Source organism: Neolamprologus multifasciatus, chromosome 10 (assembly GCF_963576455.1).
Source record: "Neolamprologus multifasciatus chromosome 10, fNeoMul1.2, whole genome shotgun sequence".
NCBI classification, from domain to species: Eukaryota; Metazoa; Chordata; class Actinopteri; order Cichliformes; family Cichlidae; genus Neolamprologus; species Neolamprologus multifasciatus.
The window spans coordinates 26,642,117-26,662,160 of NC_140448.1; the positions used below are offsets into that span (position 1 = coordinate 26,642,117).

The window sequence follows — 20,044 nt, forward strand, 5'->3', positions numbered from 1 at the left end:
CTCCCTTTGATTTAGTCTCCTAATATCTAGTTTCCTCTCCTCGGTTTTTGTTTGTCACTTCTTGTTTCCTTTCGTTCCTTCTCCTTTCCTCTGCTCTTGTACTCATGTTTCCTCCCTTTATCTCTTCTTTCCTTCTCTCCAGTCTGTCCTACTCTTGTTTCCTCTTCTCCATCACCGTTTCCTCTCTTCTCCTGTTCTTTTTATCGTCCTTTTGTTTCCTTTCCTCTTACGTCTATCCTCGATACCCTTATTTATTCTCCTCTCATTCCCTCTTGCTTTTATACTCTCCCTGAACCATTTCCTGGTTTCTTTTCCTATGTTATTCCATTCTTTTTGTATTAACCTTTTTATCATCTTTGTCTGTGGTGTGTTTGTGTATTTATGGTGCACTGGAAAGCTCACAGGGACAGCATTCACTATAATCACACACACACTGTTACAGTATCCAGCCCCTTGTATCTCTGTTGCTTTGATGCAGGGAATCAGACTGGCGCTCACTGACTCAGCTCAGCCATGCGTGGGCTGATTCTACATTATAGTCAATATGGGATGAATGCCTGCTCCTGTGTGTGAGAAAAATCCTCGGGCCAGAGTGCTGCAGCCTGCACCCAAAAGCCTTCTGAAGAGCAAACACAGGCATGCAGAGAGAACACTAATGCATACGTAAAGACTTGAGCGGTGCTGACGTATCTGCACACACATTCATTCCCTCTAACAAAGACGTAAGACCTTGTGACATATTTAAGGTTTAGAAATATGCAAGTCTGCTTATTGCTTACTCACAGTGGGACTTGGATTAAATGTGTGTATTATAATACATATGGCTGAAATTTAGAAAAAAGAAAGACTCTGAGGGATGGTTCCTGAGCTTCTGGTGATTCTGCATTTCTGCCTTTGCAGTCCAATGCAGAAATAAGGACTCGTGATTTTTAGGTCTGTGAAAAGTGCTTGTGCAGAAATTTGCTTTCATGCTGTACAAGGCAGGAAAACAGATTTTATATAATCAGCTGAAGGTGGTCAGGGAAATGAAGGCCCGAGGAAAGCTGAAGTAAAGAAATGAAAAACACCTAAATTAAAGCAAAAAAGCTGTTTATTTGTCAATAAACAGATATTTAGACATTTAAAGTGGACCTATTATTTTTCTCATATTTTCTGTAATAAATATGCTGATGAAAGAATAGATTTCAAGTAACGAAGTCAGTGTCTGTACAAGTAATCCTGAAATTATATACGTTAGTAATGAGATTGTATATCACTAAATATTGGTCATCGCAGGCACATTCGCTGCTCAAATCTTCAGTTTACACCGCAGTCACACGCATCTAGAGACCGGTTGGTGACTTCCTGGCAACCCCTGGTTGCTAAGGAAGAATGAGTATTCCTTTTCAGGTTGGCGAGCGTTTGCTAGCTATCACTGACTAAAAGTGGTCACAAAGAGGGTGTTGCACCAGAAACCTTGGTGTGATTGATTTTTGTGATTGTTTGCAAAACACTCGCCAAGTAACTAGCGAGCGGTAGTGAAACAGAGACTGTTTGCTTTCAGGGTAAAAGTTGCTGAAACCAACATGTTTAAAAATGTGCAACATTTACTCTGAAGGTAAGAAGCTTCTGTTTCACAGTTTCACTACCACTTAGCAAGTAGTTGGTGAGGATTTGCAGAAAAGTTGGCATCTTTCATGTTAACTACTGGTTACCATGGCAATTACAAGGAGGTTTTTGGTACAGCATTGTGTACCTATTTTTGATCACTTTCACATAAGCAAACTCTGGATTATACCACTTTCCATGGCAACCAGTTGGGATAATTGACGAGTTTCTGCATCTGCATGATAATTCTTTAATCACTGATTTCACAGTGACTGCCAGGAACCTCCTAGAACCACTCACAACCCATTCAGGGCATACTCACTTTTCACTAGCAAGCGACGGTTACCAGGTAGTCACCAACTGATCTGTGTAATTTGGTTTTTTTGGGGAGTAGCCACCGGAAAGAAAAAACAGTGTCTTAAAGCCTAAAGATGAGATTCAGACAGAAGCCAAGTGTAAGAAAAGAGAGATTTAAAGAAAGAAAAAAAACCCAAACAAACTGTGAATCATGCTAAACTATTCTAGTGGTGGTCCCAAAATAAAACCACGAAGCTGGGAATAACAGCATGTAGAAGCAATAAAAACATAGTAGGTATTCTTTAAATGACAGCAACATGTCAAATTGATATTACGTAGTTTGCTTCATCGACGTGTCAAAGTGATGATGTTCTGTCATTCAGACACAGGTTATATATATCTTAATATTCCTAAAGGATTTACTCACACAACTCCAAGTCTGCACCATATAAGATCAGGAGACAGGAGTCAAAAGAGTTCGGCGTCTTCTTTAAGCTTTGGTCTCGTCTTTTGGTGAGCTGAGGTCACCAAATGAGCATGAACACGATGCAGGAGTGTTATAATGTCCCTCTCCACTAATGTGACAGCGTGCGTTCAGACTTGTGCTTTGTTACAAGTGAAAAAACTTTCACATTCAACACATTCAGAAGCCATCACACTGATGGAAAGCAGCTTGTGTCTGCAAACCGATTAAATTGCTGGCTGAAGCCTGATTTCAGCACCATGGACAGAGCTCAGAGCAGTGCAACTAAATCAGAAAACACATCTGACCTCCTCTCATTCAGTTTACATAACCCATAAAGTCTATACAAAGAAAGAGTGCACAATAATTAATTGAAACATTTGGAATGCATTGCTTAGGAAGACGTTTTGATTGATGTTTCCAATGTGTCTTTTCAAAGGCCGATGGTTTATGTTGGTCCTTTTTTTTTTCTTTGTTTCATTACCGAGCTGGGCATTAGAGTCCTTTACACTAGCTTTTAGGACATTTTTATTGTCTATGATGGTTAAAACAGGACAGCTTAAACTGAAGAGAAATGCTCCCTTGGTCTGGTTTTTTGCCGCTTTATCGTAGTTTGACACAAACCAGGGATGAATGAAACGTGCAGTTGTGGATTTTACCATGCCTCGGTGTGTCTTGGTGTTTGTTATTATTGTTATTATGATTGCTGGACAATGTTCCTGGCAAATGTTCCTGGACCTTTCGCTTTCTGTGTTTCTGTCGTCTATGTTGTTCTTTTCCTTTCTTTCAGTTTTCTTCTATTTTTCTTTTAAAGGTTAGTTAAAGCTTGAAGGCTCCTCGTATGTCTTTCTTTGTTAGTTTCTTCCCTCCCCTGTTGCCTTGATTGAGTTTACCTGTGCCTTATTATCCCTCTATAAAGCCTGTGTGTTCTCCCTCGGGCTTTGAAAGGTCTCTCTCTGAATCCCAAGTCTGTCTTTGTGGTCTTGTTTTCACTGCTATGAAAGAAGTTACGTGATTGATCATTTTAAATGTCTGTGTATTTTTTTTTGTTTTATCAGGGTTACTTAAAAAATAGAGACAGATTATATGAAAAGCTTTAGCAGCGCTGCGGCTGGACAAAATTTAAAACTGAATCATTTTGAGTAAATTCAGATTTGGTCATTTTGCTGAGGGCAGAGGTTTTGCATTCTTTTGTCTAACTTAATCATTTTTCAGAAATCACCGTGCACACATTATTGCTACTTTTGCAGTTATTTCATTTCATTTTTATTGGCCTGCATTCATTCAACTTCATGAACATGATGAATGTCACCAAAGGCCACACTTTGAATTCATATGGTAATCTTGAATGTCTTTCTATATTTCAATTACATGAGAACAAAAAGCAAATAAGGAAATAAAAAAAAAAAAAGTGAATGTATCCGTGATGATCTTGCAGTCGCAACACACAAAATAAAACTGTGGCTTTCCTTATCTGAGGCTAAATATCAGTGGGGTCGCCATTTATTTCAGGGAGAAACGGGGTGACTTTGTGAGAGAGGCTGGATTTTGTGTGTTCACAATTATTTATATATAACTGCAGGAGGGACACTGTTTGCACAGAAAGCAAGGACATTTACAATAAAGTGTCATTTTCTACTTTGTGGACTGCTGCTTCCCCACCCATGCTGTTCATCTGTCCCACCTGCTTTTTGCTTCAGTGGGCATGCAAATTTTAACCTTGCAAAGTGTGATCGTGTTTCCGCTAATGTGTCTCTGCTGAACTGTGTGAGCAGCTTCACAAAGCCGACACGCATCTTTACGTTTATCTATGAAAGTAAGGCTGTGAAAGTGGCTTCGGATTCTTTCAACCATTAGTTCACGATTATCTACTTATTGTAGCATGCTGGGTTTTCCCCATTTTGTAACATGAATGTGAAAAATATCTCAGGTCTTGGAATTAAATTGCTCTTTGGAAGAGATATTGTCTTGTGCAAAAGACTTGCCCTACCCTTTATTTTTTAAAGCTTCCAGCTAGAAACACCTTTGTGGAACTTGTTAAAGTGCTCTTGAGCTGTAGTTCTCTTGCCTTACTGAAGCTTTCTCAAGGTTCTTATTTTGATATCGGCTGTTTTTCACTACGTTTTTGTTCAGTCCTTGCTCCTGACCACTTTAAGAGGAAAGTTAAGCCACTTAACACTGATCTACGAGTCAATGATTAGTTGAGCCAAGGAAATGTCAAAGATAGCACAGTTTGACAGGCATAAAATTATATCTTTGCACCAGTGAGGCGATTCCCAGAGACTTGTTAACCAAAACCTTTGCAAATTTCACGTATGGTGTGCGGTGTGTCCTTAGAAATTTGAAGAAACTGGACAAGTGGAGGACAAAAGAATGAGAAACAGGCCTAAAAATAATATAGAGGATATGAATAGTAAGGAAAAGTTGTGTCCAGCAAATCCAGTACCTGAGAGTTGTCACTTCAGTTAAACCATTAACAGTTCACCAAAGTTTTAATTTGGTTAATTAAAAGGTCTGTGTCAGGTCTGTGCAGTGGTTGCAGTTATTGCACTTACAGGACCTCCTAAGTTTTAGGTCTAACCTTGCTTGTTGTGTGGCTGGAAATGGCTGTATACGTAGAAAAACCCCTCCTGTTTTACTGAGAGGACAGCAGGGTCAGCTGAACTGTGCATTTTATGAAGTCCACCTGCTGGAATACAAGGCACATCCTGCTGCACTCACACTGGCAACATAAAAAAAAACCCATATCCACAACATCATTTTAGCGGCAGTTCAAATTTTAAAGAAAATTTCCCAAAAAAGCCGACAGCCCTACCTTTCAGTAACAGGAACACAATGCAGACTAAAGGGCAACACATACTGAGCAATGTTTTCCAAGTGTGTCTGCAGAGTTTTAGACATCCGTCAGTCATCTGTCACCGGGAACAGATACGCTTGTGTTTCTGCAAACACAAACAATCCACATCAACTCTGATGTGTCACATGCTAATATGATAGCCTCTCTAATCATCTTATTCCATAGTCTTTTGTGTTGTGAAGCATGTATCCAGCATTTTTCACAAAGGCATCCAGTATGGCTGTGATAAATCTCTACAGAAAGACAAATTCTCAGCCTTGTTCGGCATTGATCTGGGATCACCTGTGTATTAATTATCTGAATAACGATGGGTACTTTAAAATCACCTGCTTTTTAATGTTATCAGCACGGTGAAAGGTTGTTTTCGGTTTTCATATTGGTAGGAAGGGTAGGCAAATTGATCTAAATATCAACAGTACCATTTCTTGTATTTCATCGATACTTTAGGTTTAGTTGCTCCCCTCCATGTCCAGGACGTTGCTCCAATCAAATCAAAAAGTAGACATCTGTACACACTTTGCTCCTCCCCCTTCTCATTTGTCACTCCTGCAGTGAGTTAGGGGAAAAGAGCATCCTGTCGAGATATTTTATAATGAAAACACTGGAAACAGGAAGGAATTTCTAAAGGATTTCAAAATTTCTAAAAACACATAAAAAAACAGAAAATAACTTTTTCTCCCAAAACGAGAATGTGAGCTGTGGATTGGTTGCTGCCAGGTTGCCTTGTGATTGCTCCAGAAGACACTGACTTCTTCGCAAAGACTCGCTTATTATTCGCCTGATGGGAAATGGAGAACATTTGCCTTCAAAGTAAAAATTGGGCCCCACCGAGCCACACTTTTCAAAAGGCACAACTTTTACGTAGGCCTCTTCCATGGAAAACTAAAGGAAACTTTTGCAACGTGCAACCAGAGCAATTGCCAGGAAATATTTGGTGCAGCATATATGTCTTTGCAACCACTAACCAACTGTTCAGTTTTCCCTAAGGACTCATGGTTGCCAGGCTTGAGACACCTACTACATCTCTCAGTGCTCAATGGAAAACATGAATTGGTGAATTCGATGCTGAAAAATGACTGACCAACCAGGAAACAGAACGTCCAAAGACATCAGGTGCTTCAAACCAAAAAACATTGTAACGTAAGAAAAGTCTGGACCTCACATGTCACAGCCCATCAACCCTGCAGCATTCAAATGGAAATTTTTGTTGCTGTTTTAACACAAAAACAGTTTTAACACTGCTCATTAGTATTCACTTTCACAGTAGCAAGGAACTGCTTTCACTCAATAAGGTTATAATGACCTCCTAACCTTCTAGTAGGTGATTGTTTTCACCTCTTGGTGATTTTTATGCCACTGATACTGAAATTGCATGTTATCTTAATTCTGGTCTCAATGATCCTGAGCTTGAAGCCAGACCGAAGCTCCAGAAAACACAGAAAAGCCATGTTTTGTGTCCTCAGCCAGTCTATAGGGCAGCAGAGTCGTACAGCTGGGAACCTTTGTGGTTTTGGAGGATACTTGATCAGATACATGCTGGTTTTGTTGAGAGGAGTGGAGGCTTTATATCCAGTCAAGCATGTATGACTTCAGATAAGAAAAAGAGGGAGGGAATGAGTTGTTCTGAAGGGACGCCATCCCGATATCATCCTCACTCTGCAGCCCCTGTATAGCCAATCTGCTCAAACAATCACTGCAGCAGAGAGAAAGAATGAAGCCCTCTGACTACCTTCTGGAAAATGTATGAAAGCGAGATGTGGAGATGTGATCCAAGCAGCAGTCCATATCCATTCTGTCTTGTAATGGAAATGCGACACGGTGGGGTGAAAAAGTAGAAACTTATTGACTCTGTCGGTGTGTATGTGGTGACTGAGAGGCAAAGATCGGGTGGGTGAAAGAAAAAAAGGAGGAATATGGGAAAAAAAAGAGAGAGACACAGAAGAGTGAGAAACATATACATGAGATGAATACAGAGCTCGCTTCCTCAGGTGGGGAACTGAGCCAGAGGGAGAGAGGTCTAACAATGTCCACAACACTTCCAACAGCAGCTGCGCTGCAATATTGATTGCTCGATGGCCACAAGACATACTGAGGACAAAAAACAGCCATTATTTCAGAAGCACATCCATTCACACCTTAGTGTTCGCCACGCAGGGGGCATGAGGAGAAAACATAGGAGATATGATTGAGACCTCAGAGATTTCTTTCTGATAAATGTTACTGCCTCACAAAACAACACTTTGTGCACATCTGTGTGTACACAGAGCATGTTTTTAATGACTTTTGTGCGCCACTGACTGAAAGACCGTTTGCATGTTTATTTTTATTCACCTTTCCAAATTTTATTTAAATGTAAGAAATATTTTTTGTTTTAATTATGCATTACTTTATTTTCTTATTTTTCTGGCTGTTGCAGCAGACCATCTGCCCCCCCCCCCCTCCCGTGCCTAGTATTCCCCTCTGTAACATGCTCTGCATTTCCTTCTTCACTACATCCATGAATCTTCTGTGTAGTCTCCCTCTTAGTCTTTCCATCCTGCCTAGGCAGCTCCAGCCTCAAAATCCTTTTCTAATATATCCAATCTCTCTCCTCTGCACATGTCCAAACCATCTGAGCCTTGCATCTCTAACTTTATCTCTAAACTGCTCGATCTGAGCTGTCCGTCTGATGTACTCATTCCTAATCTTGTCCATTCTGATTGCTCTTCAGCTCTGCCACCTCCAGCTCGGCCTATCATCTGTTTGTCAGTGCCGCCATCTCCAAACCATACACCATAGTCACCTTCTGTCACAAATCACCCCTGACACTCACCTTCACTGCACTCTCTTCTTCACCTCTCTTGTGCACTATCTGTCCCTTTGGCTGGTTCATCACGGATGTTTAAATCCTTCCATCTTCTTAACATGCTGGCTTCTTCATTAATACGTTTCCAGCTCTATTCATAATCATCCCAACCAGCTGCACATCCTTTCCAACTCAATCTCTCTGTAACCAGTCGATACAAGTACTTTTCTTCCTCCAGAATCCAGAATCAGATATGACTAATCACAAGCTTTTTTTTGGTCTTTGCCTCCTCTCTCTCTGCTGTAGACCTAGCCTCCCAGTAATCCTGTCTACCTTCTTAATCCACCTGACTATCCCACTTTTTCTTTGCTAACCCTTTTCCTCTGGATATTTCTTGCACTTTCACATTCTACCACCAAGTCTGCTTGTCCTGTTTCCTCTGTAATAGGACAAACACTCTCTTGGCGTATCATTCTTCCTTCTTCAACTTCCACCATTTAATCTTTGCCTCCATCTTCACTCGTTTCCTCTTCTTGATGTCCAAAGTCATCCTGCAGACAATCAAGTCTCTCCAATTGCACCTTCTGCATGCATTCACCTTCATCGACCTTTCTACATCACCCTATGTTGCGCCCTCTTCTTGAAGCATGTGTTCACCGCAGCCATTTCCGTCTTTTGAAAAATCCACTACCATCTGTCCTTTCATATTTTCCTCCATTGCACCGACACAAGACCTCCTCATCACCTCTGTCCCCTTCACCCACATGTCCATTAAAGTCTGCTCCAATCACCACTCTCTCTTACTCCAGAAATCCTCTTTCTCTTCTAACTAACATCCATGAGTGAAAAATGCTGTGGTAAGAACAAGGTTTATTGGCATATCTAAGAGAACAAAGAGCCACTTTCACGCTGCAGGAACTTCTATATTGTTCTAATAACTGCAGGAGATAGTCCCCCGTCTTTTTTTATGTGTCTGGACTGCAGCAACTGGGGACCACTGTAGTTCTTAGAAACTGTCGCTTTTAGCTTCTACTACAGAGGTAGATTTCCAAGATAAGAGAAACCTCGAGTGACACAGATGTATTGCATTTGGTGAAGACATAAGCAGACTCCTGAAATGAACACTGCCCCCCTTCCACGCCATTACTCCATTCACACTCTAATTATTATTATCATCTGCTACTACAGCATAATTTGTAAAGATCTACCTGCAATATTTAGACAAAGAACTCATTTTATTTCATTTTCTTCTTTGCAGCTTATTTATTACTTGCATCTTTTCATTCTTGCACTTTTATTTTATTAAAATTGAATTATTTGATTTTATTTCTTGTTTCGTGTGGAAGACTGGGAAAAGAGGCTGAACAAATCATCACGACAGTAGGTGACGTTGCATCACAGGCCACTGCTCAGCTATTGTAACACCTCCATTATTACAAAGCCTGCAATTCCAGTATTTCAGAAGCTTCTCATTATTTTGGTGCAAAGGACAGAGCAGCGCAAACACTAAACAGAAAACAAGCTTAGAAGATGTTTAGCTCTCAGCAGATCTCTCCTGCGGGTGGATCTGTAGTTTATTGTGAAAGTAGCTAATGTGGTTGTAAACCGAAAGTAACTTTGTATCTGTAATTACCTGGATTTGGAAAGAGTAATGGTTTAATGAGTTATTGATAAATGTAATGCAGTTATAGTAATGTGTTGCATTGTAATAAATTACCCTCCAACACTCATCCTGTTTTTTAATCGCTGTAGCTCCAATGAGATCCCTTAGGTTTGCACATCCAGCCACAAATCTAATGCAGGTCATATTCAAAGCTTACCTCCTTCGTGAAGACAATACTTCAATTCTCTGGGGGTTAAAATCATTTGAATATGGTTGCAGTGCTTAAAAACTCTGTCTGCTTTATTCAATGTTAATGCATTTGGTGATGAAATAGGTTCGTGGCTTTTCCTCTCTGTGTTTGCACAGTTGTCTGAGATGATCTGTATATCATCGGCTTTCAGGACTGTCTTGCTTTTACTTTGAAGCAGCACTTGTCTTTTCATATTTCTACCCAACCTCTCATTTTTTTCCCCTCAAGGACTCACTTATGTTTGATTGCAAGTTGTTTCTGTAGTCCGATAACTTGTAACGCTGTCAAGCAAAGCACCTCTGTGCAGTATATCAAAGATTTTCATTTGCTGGAAACAACTCATTTTCAGTGTATGTGAATGTAATGATTTTCTGGTGAGGGGAGCAGATTCACCGATTTCAAAGGAAAGTTTGCCGAGATCAACTGATGATGCATTTTAAAAGGTTTTCTGTTAGATGAGAAACACATTAATGTACAGCATGCTCACAAGCTGGCACAGAATCCACGGAAACATCTGCAATGTGTGATTAAGCTGTCAGAGTGAGACGTGTTTGTTTTCATCACCCACCTCGGTCTGTGTCGTACAGGAAGACGAACTTGTTCCAGTCGTAGTGGTCGAGGAGGGACAGGAGGGCCCCACGGATCGACGGCCGAAGCTGCAGGGTGAACTGGCTCTCGCCCTCGGTGGGGAAACTCGGCGTGATGAGGGAGATGTGCAGCGCGCTGCAGAAGGACGTCAACGTGTGGACCGAACGCTTGTCGTACAGGCCGAAGATGGCGAAGACACCGCGGGAGTACTGGGAGCAGACTGCGGAAGGAAACAAGAACATAAAAATTAATTGGTACCATAAATTTGAAGTAGCTTGAGGTAAAAAAAATAATATGTCAAGGTTTTATATAGTGAAAAAAGAAGTTAAATGAAGTTGAAGTTCTTTTCAGCCCTTTAGTTATACTGAATATTGTCAAGAAGTCGCCAACTAATGATTTATTTTTATAGTGTTATGATAACATATACACAAGTAGTGACAGTTTTCTTTTTCTTCTGGAAATAGCAAGTGCACAGTTGGTAATTCTCTTTGGGTTTGGGACCCTTTTCACATTGTTTACAGCCATAGACTGTATATAAAAGATAGCTGCAGCCACTTGACATCACCATTTTGGTTACTTGTGTGTTTGCCGTGAGCCAGAAGTATCCAACTATGGTTTTTCAAATGCTAAGTTAGCAAAGTGGAAGCTAAACTGGCTAGTGTCTGTGAAGGTTCTCAGTCATCCAGGTCATCGTAGTCAAAGGAGCTTGCAAAGAAAAGCATCTGGACTTCTTTAAGTTACTTGAAGACGTTTCACCTCTCATCCGAGAAGCTTCTTCAGTTCTAAGGTCAAATGGTGGAGGGTCCCAGATATAAACCTAGTGGGAGTGTCCCCCCACAGAGGGACAAAAGGACCCCCTGATGATCCTCTAATCGCCTGAGCCAAGGTGTGGAACTGGGTGTGGGTCCCAATCAGCCAGAGTTTCAGGTGAGTTCATTATGAAACCTGGCCCCACCTTATCATGCGAATTCCTGAGGTCAGATGGCCCAGGGTGTGAGTGGGCGTTAAGGCGTCTGGGAAGGGATCTCAAAACTGGATTATAGATGGCAGAGAGTTGGTGTCGTAAACCACCGCCTCTGTTCAAAGATGGCCGCTCACAGTGGACATAGATGGCTTCTTTCACTCCTCTTTCAAACCATCTGTCCTCTCTGTCCAAAATGTGAACATTGGCATCCTCGAAAGAGTGTCCTTTATCCTTAAGATGCAGATGGACAGCTGAGTCTTGTCCTGTCGAGGTGGCTCTTCTGTGTTGTGCCATGCGCTTGTGAAGTGGCTGTTTGGTCTCTCCAATGTAGAGGTCTGGGCATTCCTCGCTGCACTGTACGGCATACACCACATTGTTAAGTCTGTGTTTTGGCGTTTTGTCTTTCGGGTGAACCAGTTTTTGTCTGAGTGTGTTGCTGGGTCTGAACGACTACAAGAAGACAGCTCTTTGGAGGACAGGACCAACTTCACACCCGATCAGATTTGCACACTGTTAGACCTCTGCCTCACCACCACATATTTCAAATACAACGAAGGCTATTACAGACAAAAACATGGCTGTGCCATGGGCTCCCCTGTGTCACCTATTGTAGCCAACCTTTACATGGAGGAAGTGGAAAGGAAGGCTCTTGGCTCTTTCAAAGGAAGAGTACCCAGCCACTGGTACAGATATGTAGACGACACCTGGGTCAAAATCAAGACACAAGAAGTGGAATCCTTCACTGCGCACATCAACGCTGTGGATAAAAACATCAAGTTCACCAGGGAAGACACAAAGGACGACTGTTTGCCTTTCCTGGACTGCGCTGTGCACATTGAAGAGAATGGCAACCTCAACATCGAAGTTTACCGGAAGCCCACACACACGGACCAGTACCTCCTGTTTGACTCCCATCACCCTCTGGAACACAAACTTGGAGTGATCAGGACCTTACACCACCGGGCAGAACATGTTCCCTCTAAGCCTGAAGGGAAAAAGAAGGAACACAAACATGTAAAGGAAGCACTCAAAACGTGCGGCTATCCTAAATGGGCATTCTTAAAGTCAGCAAAGAGGCACAGAAAAGAAGATCAGACACCAGCGAGGGAGGATAAGAAGGACAGACGCAACAACATTGTTATCCCCTATGTAGCCGGTGTATCAGAGAAACTCAGGAGGGTTTTCTCCAAGCATGACATCCCGGTGTACTTCAGACCCAGCAACACACTCAGACAAAAACTGGTTCACCCGAAAGACAAAACGCCAAAACACAGACTTAACAATGTGGTGTATGCCGTACAGTGCAGCGAGGAATGCCCAGACCTCTACATTGGAGAGACCAAACAGCCACTTCACAAGCGCATGGCACAACACAGAAGAGCGACCTCCACAGGACAAGACTCAGCTGTCCATCTGCATCTTAAGGATAAAGGACACTCTTTCGAGGATGCCAATGTTCACATTTTGGACAGAGAGGACAGATGGTTTGAAAGAGGAGTGAAAGAAGCCATCTATGTCCACTGTGAGCGGCCATCTTTGAACAGAGGCGGTGGTTTACGACACCAACTCTCTGCCATCTATAATCCAGTTTTGAGATCCCTTCCCAGACGCCTTAACGCCCACTCACACCCTGGGCCATCTGACCTCAGGAATTCGCATGATAAGGTGGGGCCAGGTTTCACAATGAACTCACCTGAAACTCTGGCTGATTGGGACCCACACCCAGTTCCACACCTTGGCTCAGGCGATTAGAGGATCATCAGGGGGTCCTTTTGTCCCTCTGTGGGGGGACACTCCCACTAGGTTTATATCTGGGACTCTCCACCATTTGACCTTAGAACTGAAGAAGCTTCTCGGATGAGAGGTGAAACGTCTTCAAGTAACTTAAAGAAGTCCAGACGCTTTTCTTTGCAAGCTCCTTTGACTAAACTGGCTAGTCTTTTAGCATCAATTCATATGTAAATTAGGTTGTTACTTGAGAAGTGGGGGAGTGGGGGTGTGTGAATGATTGCTGATTTCTAACTGCCAACTGCCTCTTTGTTAGTGTGTGGGGCTGGGGAGCTGCTAAAAGCTGTGAACTTCCTTTCCTGTTGAGGTCAATGAAATTGTCATCTTGCGGGGTTTACTAGGCTGCTGCTCAGCAAACCTGTGAAACCCACAGTATAACCCTAACCCTGCAGTATATTGCAAGTAAACCTGACAAGTTTGGGATCAAGTTTTGGGTGGCTTGCGACCTAAAATCCAAGTACATTTGCAATGTCTTCCCATATCTTGGCAAGGGAAGTACATTTGCAAGAGAGTTGGCTCACTCTCATATGGCTGGGAAGAAGGCAAGAAAAGAACAGTTGCTTTGGACACAACCCTCCACACTTAGCCCTGGAAAAAGAGCCATGTGTCAGGTCAAACACAAATGCAAGAACAATCATGCCACTGTGCGATGTGTTCACTGCTACAGATACACATGTGGTAAATGCAGACTACAGATACCATGGCAGTGCCAGGATAGTGAGTGATTGCTGAAAATGTTGAAATGTACTCACTCACTTTTTATTATCATTTGTAAATATGTGTACAAATGGTTGTTTTTTGTTTGTTGGTTTTTTTTGTACTGTTTTTATCAATAAATCTCAGCAACAAAGGAAATACACCCATGTGTGTTGATTTCTCCCTAAGATGGCAAACAGAAACACAAGTTTCCTTGTGGGTTAGGGTTAGGCTAACCCTAACCCCTAACCCTAACGGCTCAGCACCACCTTATTTACATAACAAAAGCAGCAGTTCACAGTTCAGTTCAGGATATTAGCTAAAAGCCTACCAGCCATTTGGCTGGTTGGCGGGTTTTAAACGTAGAAAAGCCAAATGGCTGCTCTCTGGGACTTCCAGTCTGGGTACACACACAGATAAATCCTAATTTATTGGTGACATAATAAAAGACTTTCAGTCACAAAACTGGAACAGAAACTGCTTAGACCCTTAAAAATGCTTTACCAATGCAAAGGGAGTGAAGGGACTTTTATAAGCATTCAAAGTAGAAAGCATTAAATTAACAAAGCTTAATCAGACGAGCAGGGGTGGGGTTATTATTTTAAAAAAAAGGACAGGCATTTAGTATTACTGGGGTCGGCCTGCATTCAGCTTCATCATCCCTCTGGGTTCCCTGTTAGCTTTGTGTTAGCATGCTGTCTGTGCAGATTTTCGCAAAGAGCCGAAGTTGTGTTGCTTTTGTTTTGCCCTGGATGCAGTTTGCACTTTACCTTTATTCCTTATAAAAGCAATCTTTTATTCTCCACACCTGAACAGCTGTAGGACCGCTCCACCACTTTCCTCCTCCCAGATACAAACTGAAATCAGCTGATTGTACCATACGTGCGTTTTTCTTTCCATCTACCTGGAGTGCAGGTAACTGATGAACCTTTGGAACGTGAGTAACAATATGATTGTAACTGCTGAATTTAGCACTGTAAAGTGCGGTTACACTGAAAGGAGTTTCACCCAAAACTGCAGGTGAGTTTAAAAAAGATTCACCCATGAAGTGGAAAATGAACCACAGAGACTAAAACCAGCATTTGTGACAATCTGTAAAGATGATTATTTCTGATCTAAGGAACATTATAACACAGGAGTCTATAATAACTTTATTAATAATAACTTTTTTATACAGCACACACACTTACAAAAGGGCAACAGCTGTTACATGGTCTCAGCGGCTCTGCTATATATGCAGGAGCCCGGTCATGTGGGGCTTTATATGTATAAAAGTTTTAAATATCTTGTATTTCTCCCTCACCCCCAATCAGTAACAGGAGATGGCAGCTGGTTTTGCCCGTTTCTTCTCTGTAAAAGGGAGTTTTTCCTTCCCACTTTTGCCAGGTGCCTACTCATAGGTTGTCTGATTGTAGGGTCTTTATCTTATGATACTAAGCACCCAGAGGTGACTGCTGCATCCTGGACGAGTTGCAGATGGGCTAAGGAAGACTAAGAAATGTAAAAAAGTGAGTTACAAACATCAATATGGAGGAAAATAAAGTGTGTCTACAGGGACTGACTTTCTTCTGTACTGAGCATCAAGTGGTCACAAAAGGAACTTTAGTTTTTGACACTTTTTCACTGCCTTTTGTTTTTAACCACGGAGCCCGGAGCTTCCTCAGACCCTGGATCTGTTTCACACGAGGGGAGAAAACTAGGGCAACTCAAACACAATGCATTTATGAACTAGTTTTTTGAAATATATTTTTCTCACAACAAATATCAAGTGTACAACAAAGCATTTTGTCACGTTGTGTATCAGTTCATTTTCCTTTATTCGGCACATTCATCACTATGAAAACTTCATTATTTAGCAGCATAAAAACAACATGCAATGAGGGCTCATCTCCAGAGAAACACATCTTAAATCATTCAAGTGCCACGCTCACAGGAAGCGATATTTTACAAGAACCGAGCGCTTAATATGAGCAGTGATAGCCATCGCATTTAACTAAGACCTCGCTGCTTTGAATGACAATTGATTGGTGGGAAATGTGGTGCAAAAATAACCACGGCAATAAGCGCTTAGCACCATGACTGGCGACAAAATAACAAACCATTATCCCGCTGATTACCACTTTAAATCCTTTCAAGAGAGCCACTGAATGCAGCAAACACAGATCAAAACCAAACACGTCCGTTTCCTCTGATGCTTTCATCTAAAAAGGCTGTTCCCGTCTCCCATTTAAACAGCAAAACAACAGTACCAACAACTAAATCACTCCCCTTGCTGTTGTTTAGATATATTCTAGAGGACATATTCCCCATTAACAAAACACATCATGCTCATGCTGCTCTGCTTTCATGGCATAAAAGCAGCACCAACTGAACCTGCGTCTGTTGTGTTTATTGGTCAGACTTTGAATTAAATGGAACGCCTGCATTTGCATACACAAGCTGTGTTATACACACATATACACAATGTGTCCTGCTTGAGGAAATCTTCTCATTATAGAAAGGTTTGGCTGTCTACTAGAGCTGTACTATAATTGCCCACTTTCTGCACACACGGAACGACAACAGAGAGTAAAGATAATGAGCGTCCTCTGCCAGTTTCTGGGTGCGAGGAGAATCAGAGTGAGTGGCGAACTGAAGGAAGAGCTCAAGATGTTCCCGTTGTTAAAGGAAAACTGGGGGTGGGGAAGTAAACAAGAGAGCTGCTGTACTGACTAACTCATTGTTTCTATGCAGAGAGTGCAGTGCGCTGCTGTTGAGACAGAGGGGGAGAGAGAGTGTGCATATTTTCTAATCTTCCTCCCTCAGTGAAACAAACAAGGCGGCAGTAAAAAACTAAAAGGAAAGTCACTCTTCTTCTACACACAATTATAGTCCACTGAGGTGCTGGGAACTATACTACCAGGGGAAAAACAGTCAAGACTGTACAGTAGTTCGCCTTCAGGGATTTCAGCCAGAATGACTTTAGGAAATAGTCAGGTGAGGCCGTATTCAGAGTGACAGTTTACACTGGAAGCAGCTTGTGGGGATAACTGGGCCGTTCACTCAGGAAACTGGAGTTTGTAGCGTTTCTCAGTCTTTTCAAACTTAGCTGACTCGTTTCCAGAGGGAATTTGTTAGATTTAGGCAGCTAAAACTACTGCTACTACTGAAAAATGTTCCTCGACCGTTTGGTGGCGTTAAATGGTTGGAACTACCACAGCTGCAAACACAGGCCAAACTGCTCAAAGAGTGGAACTGTGAGGAGTGCCATTGTTTGCAGACGAATCGGGAACTTTCATGCAAACTATAGATGACTTCGACAATCTGCTAGCAATCAACGTTTTGCAACCAACTTGACCCGGAGATAGCCAGCAACCTGTCAGGAAATACACATTTATCCCTAGTGACTGGAGATTGGAGCCATGTAGGAAGGTCCTGAAGGCAAAATGTATTTTTGTGTGAGCACGTAGAGGGATGCATTCAGACAAACGGTGGGTGAGTTAGGGTTAGTGTTTTCCATGTAATTTTGAGAATCAGACACTTAATTTCCTGCATTCTGGAGAGCTTTAAATAATTATTCTCAACTTTTCTAAATGAAAATGATCATTGTTGTGTCAACATCCAAGTGATTTCCTGCATTTAGTGTGGCATGTTGATACAGTCACTCCAATCACCTCATAGCTGCAGCCAGCCTCACTAGGTTTGAACCTTGGACTTAACGTGCTGCGGCAGTGCAAACGCACTGACAAGATTGCACATTCTTTTCTCAAGGCATCAAACAAAGGGGGGGAGTTGATATTTACATATTAAAAAAATAATCTCTTATATTTTTGTGGTCAATATTGAAATGAACTGACTGTGCCTTTGTTTAGAAAACAACACAACTTTTGTTTTCACTCTTAAAAGTAACCACACCTGTGAACACTGCTGGGGCTTGCGTACACACATCGTTTTTGCTCTGTTTAGTAAATCTGGATATATATGATCAGCCTGAGTCTGCAGTGGTTCCTCCCTCAGCCTAAAGACATGCACGTTAGGTTCACTGGTGATTCTAAACAACCGTAGGCCTGAATGTGAGTGTCCCTGTGTTTGGTCTGTGATGGACTGGAGGCCTGTCGCCCTGTGTCGGCTGGGACAGGGGCTGGCCTCGCTGTGACCCTCAGCTGGATAAGACTTTTAAAAATTTGACGAATGGGTAGCTGGAGACATCAGAGTGTAGCTCATTCAGTTGTTCCCACCTGGCGTCAGGGTACTTTTGTATCTTTTCTTTGTGGAGGTAACCCCTCGCTTCACTTTATGATAAATATACGTTAAGGCCCTTTGGACTTTGGTACGTTTCAACAAGATTTCTGCTCACTGTGCACAGTCCTCTAAGAGAGAGAGTGAGTGGGCAAATTCATGTTTTCTAAATATTAGAGAGGACATGTCCCCTGTGTCCTGTCCTGCCCCCACCCCCAAATCCATGTCTATGCCTTAAGGCACCCCACATGATGTAACTTCACTGTTAAAGTTTGATTTTCCCTGAGTCATGACTGACTCGTTTAAAATCAGTTTCGGTGTTTGGTGGGAGGGCTAAATTATTTTATCTCCACAGATTCAGAGAACTGCACTTGGCCAAATGAAACCCAAGTCTTTCAGTGTTTTTGCAGTAAAATATTCTCTTAAAGTAACTTCAATTTTGCACTGTTAATGAAAAGAAGGAAGGGGCTTTCAGCATATGCAACAGTAATGCTACTCTAGGTCGACTTTACAGGCCGTCTGAAGTCCTAGTTGAATGTGCAGACAGGTTCGGGAATGCAGCTTTCCGTCATTAGATTAGGAGGCCTGTGTCCGACCAATTTAGCCTCCAAGCCTATGAGCGGGCAGAATGGTGTATGTTTTTGATTGACAGCTGAGCCAGCAGGAGCGCTGACATCAAAACAAACCTGTACTGCAAAGTAAGCACTCAAGCCAAGAACAGATGGCTCATTTTTAGAGATGGTGCAAAAGAAAAAAGACCATAGATCTGAAATTATGGATGCTTATATTTTTAGTTTGTTTTTTTAGCTGATCAGCTTTACTGACACTTAGCCTGTAAACAGCTCAGTTTGACCTCTGAGGATATTTATTTATGTTTAACCAACCAAAAATCCCAAAACAAAAATGAACCATAGATTAAATATGTAGAAAGAGAGGTAAGAGCTGCAGGAGGAGGGTTGTCTTCTTTTAATTTGAGGGTTGTTTTGTGTTTGTTTGTTTGCCTTAACCTGAAATCTTCCTGAGCTATCTTCAAGGTTTGCTTTTCAAAGCTATTAGCATTTACTGCAGCCAACAAAAGCTCAGGTTTCGGATCATCTTTATGTATTTAGAGAAGATCTAAACATTGGAGGGGAAAAGAAAGAATAATTACATTTTACATAGCCTGATTGCAGCAATGTATCACAGTGCCAAATATCTCCACTTATGGCCACAAATGGTCCCTTAAGACCACACAGTTATTAACACCTACTGTGTGTCTCCACATTGAAGGATGGGGGCAAACAGGGAGAGAGGGAGAGAGTCCACTCAACCAAGAAAGGAGTGCAGAGGTTGGAAAATCCACACAGCCCACTGATGTCCCCTCCAGGGATAGGATGACATCAGCGCACGCAGAGATACACAAGCACACACACACACACACTTCACTGAATCCTGAATATATGTCAGCCTGCACCCACGCTGTGCATGGCGAGCTGCTGTTACGCAGAAACACCAGATTGAATAACAACACATTAGTACGTATGTAAGTAAAGCTGCTGAAATTAAAACGGTCTCTGTCTCCAATTACTGCCTGTTTTCATTAGAGTTCAAACAAAACTAACAGTATTACCACTGAAATGCTACTATCACATACAGTACACGGACTACGTAAACACTGAACTCAAATCCTTTTGTTTTGTGTTTAACACATTTGTGGGCAAAGATTTGTGTCCCTGTTGACTGAATATTAAAGCTACAGGACAAAAAGACAGAATTCAATTCAATTTGATTTTGTTTACATGTCGCCAAATCACAATAACGGTCGCCTTAAGGCACTTTATGTTGTAAGGTAAAGACTACAATAAATCAGAGAAAACCTGAACAATCGCTCTATAAGAAAGCATTTGCATTAACAGGACCATGCTCAGGAAGGAGCAGCCATCTTCCAAGACTTCAGCATTAAGACTGT

At 41.9% G+C, this 20,044-nt stretch overlaps 1 protein-coding gene across 5 annotated transcripts in view; it reads right to left on the reverse strand.

The window, feature by feature from the left end:
- LOC146510394 (glutamate receptor 4) overlaps window positions 1–20,044 on the reverse strand; it is a 173,526-nt gene that overhangs the window by 81,805 nt on the left and 71,677 nt on the right. For all 5 annotated transcript variants that reach the window (XR_014876346.1, XM_085173921.1, XM_085173919.1 and 2 more), the window contains exon 3: window positions 10,411–10,650. Coding sequence is in view for 4 of the 5 variants with exons in the window: in XM_085173921.1 (XP_085030047.1) it covers window positions 10,411–10,650 (240 nt within the window). In the remaining variant the exon portion in view is untranslated. The remainder of the gene's footprint in view (window positions 1–10,410; window positions 10,651–20,044) is intronic.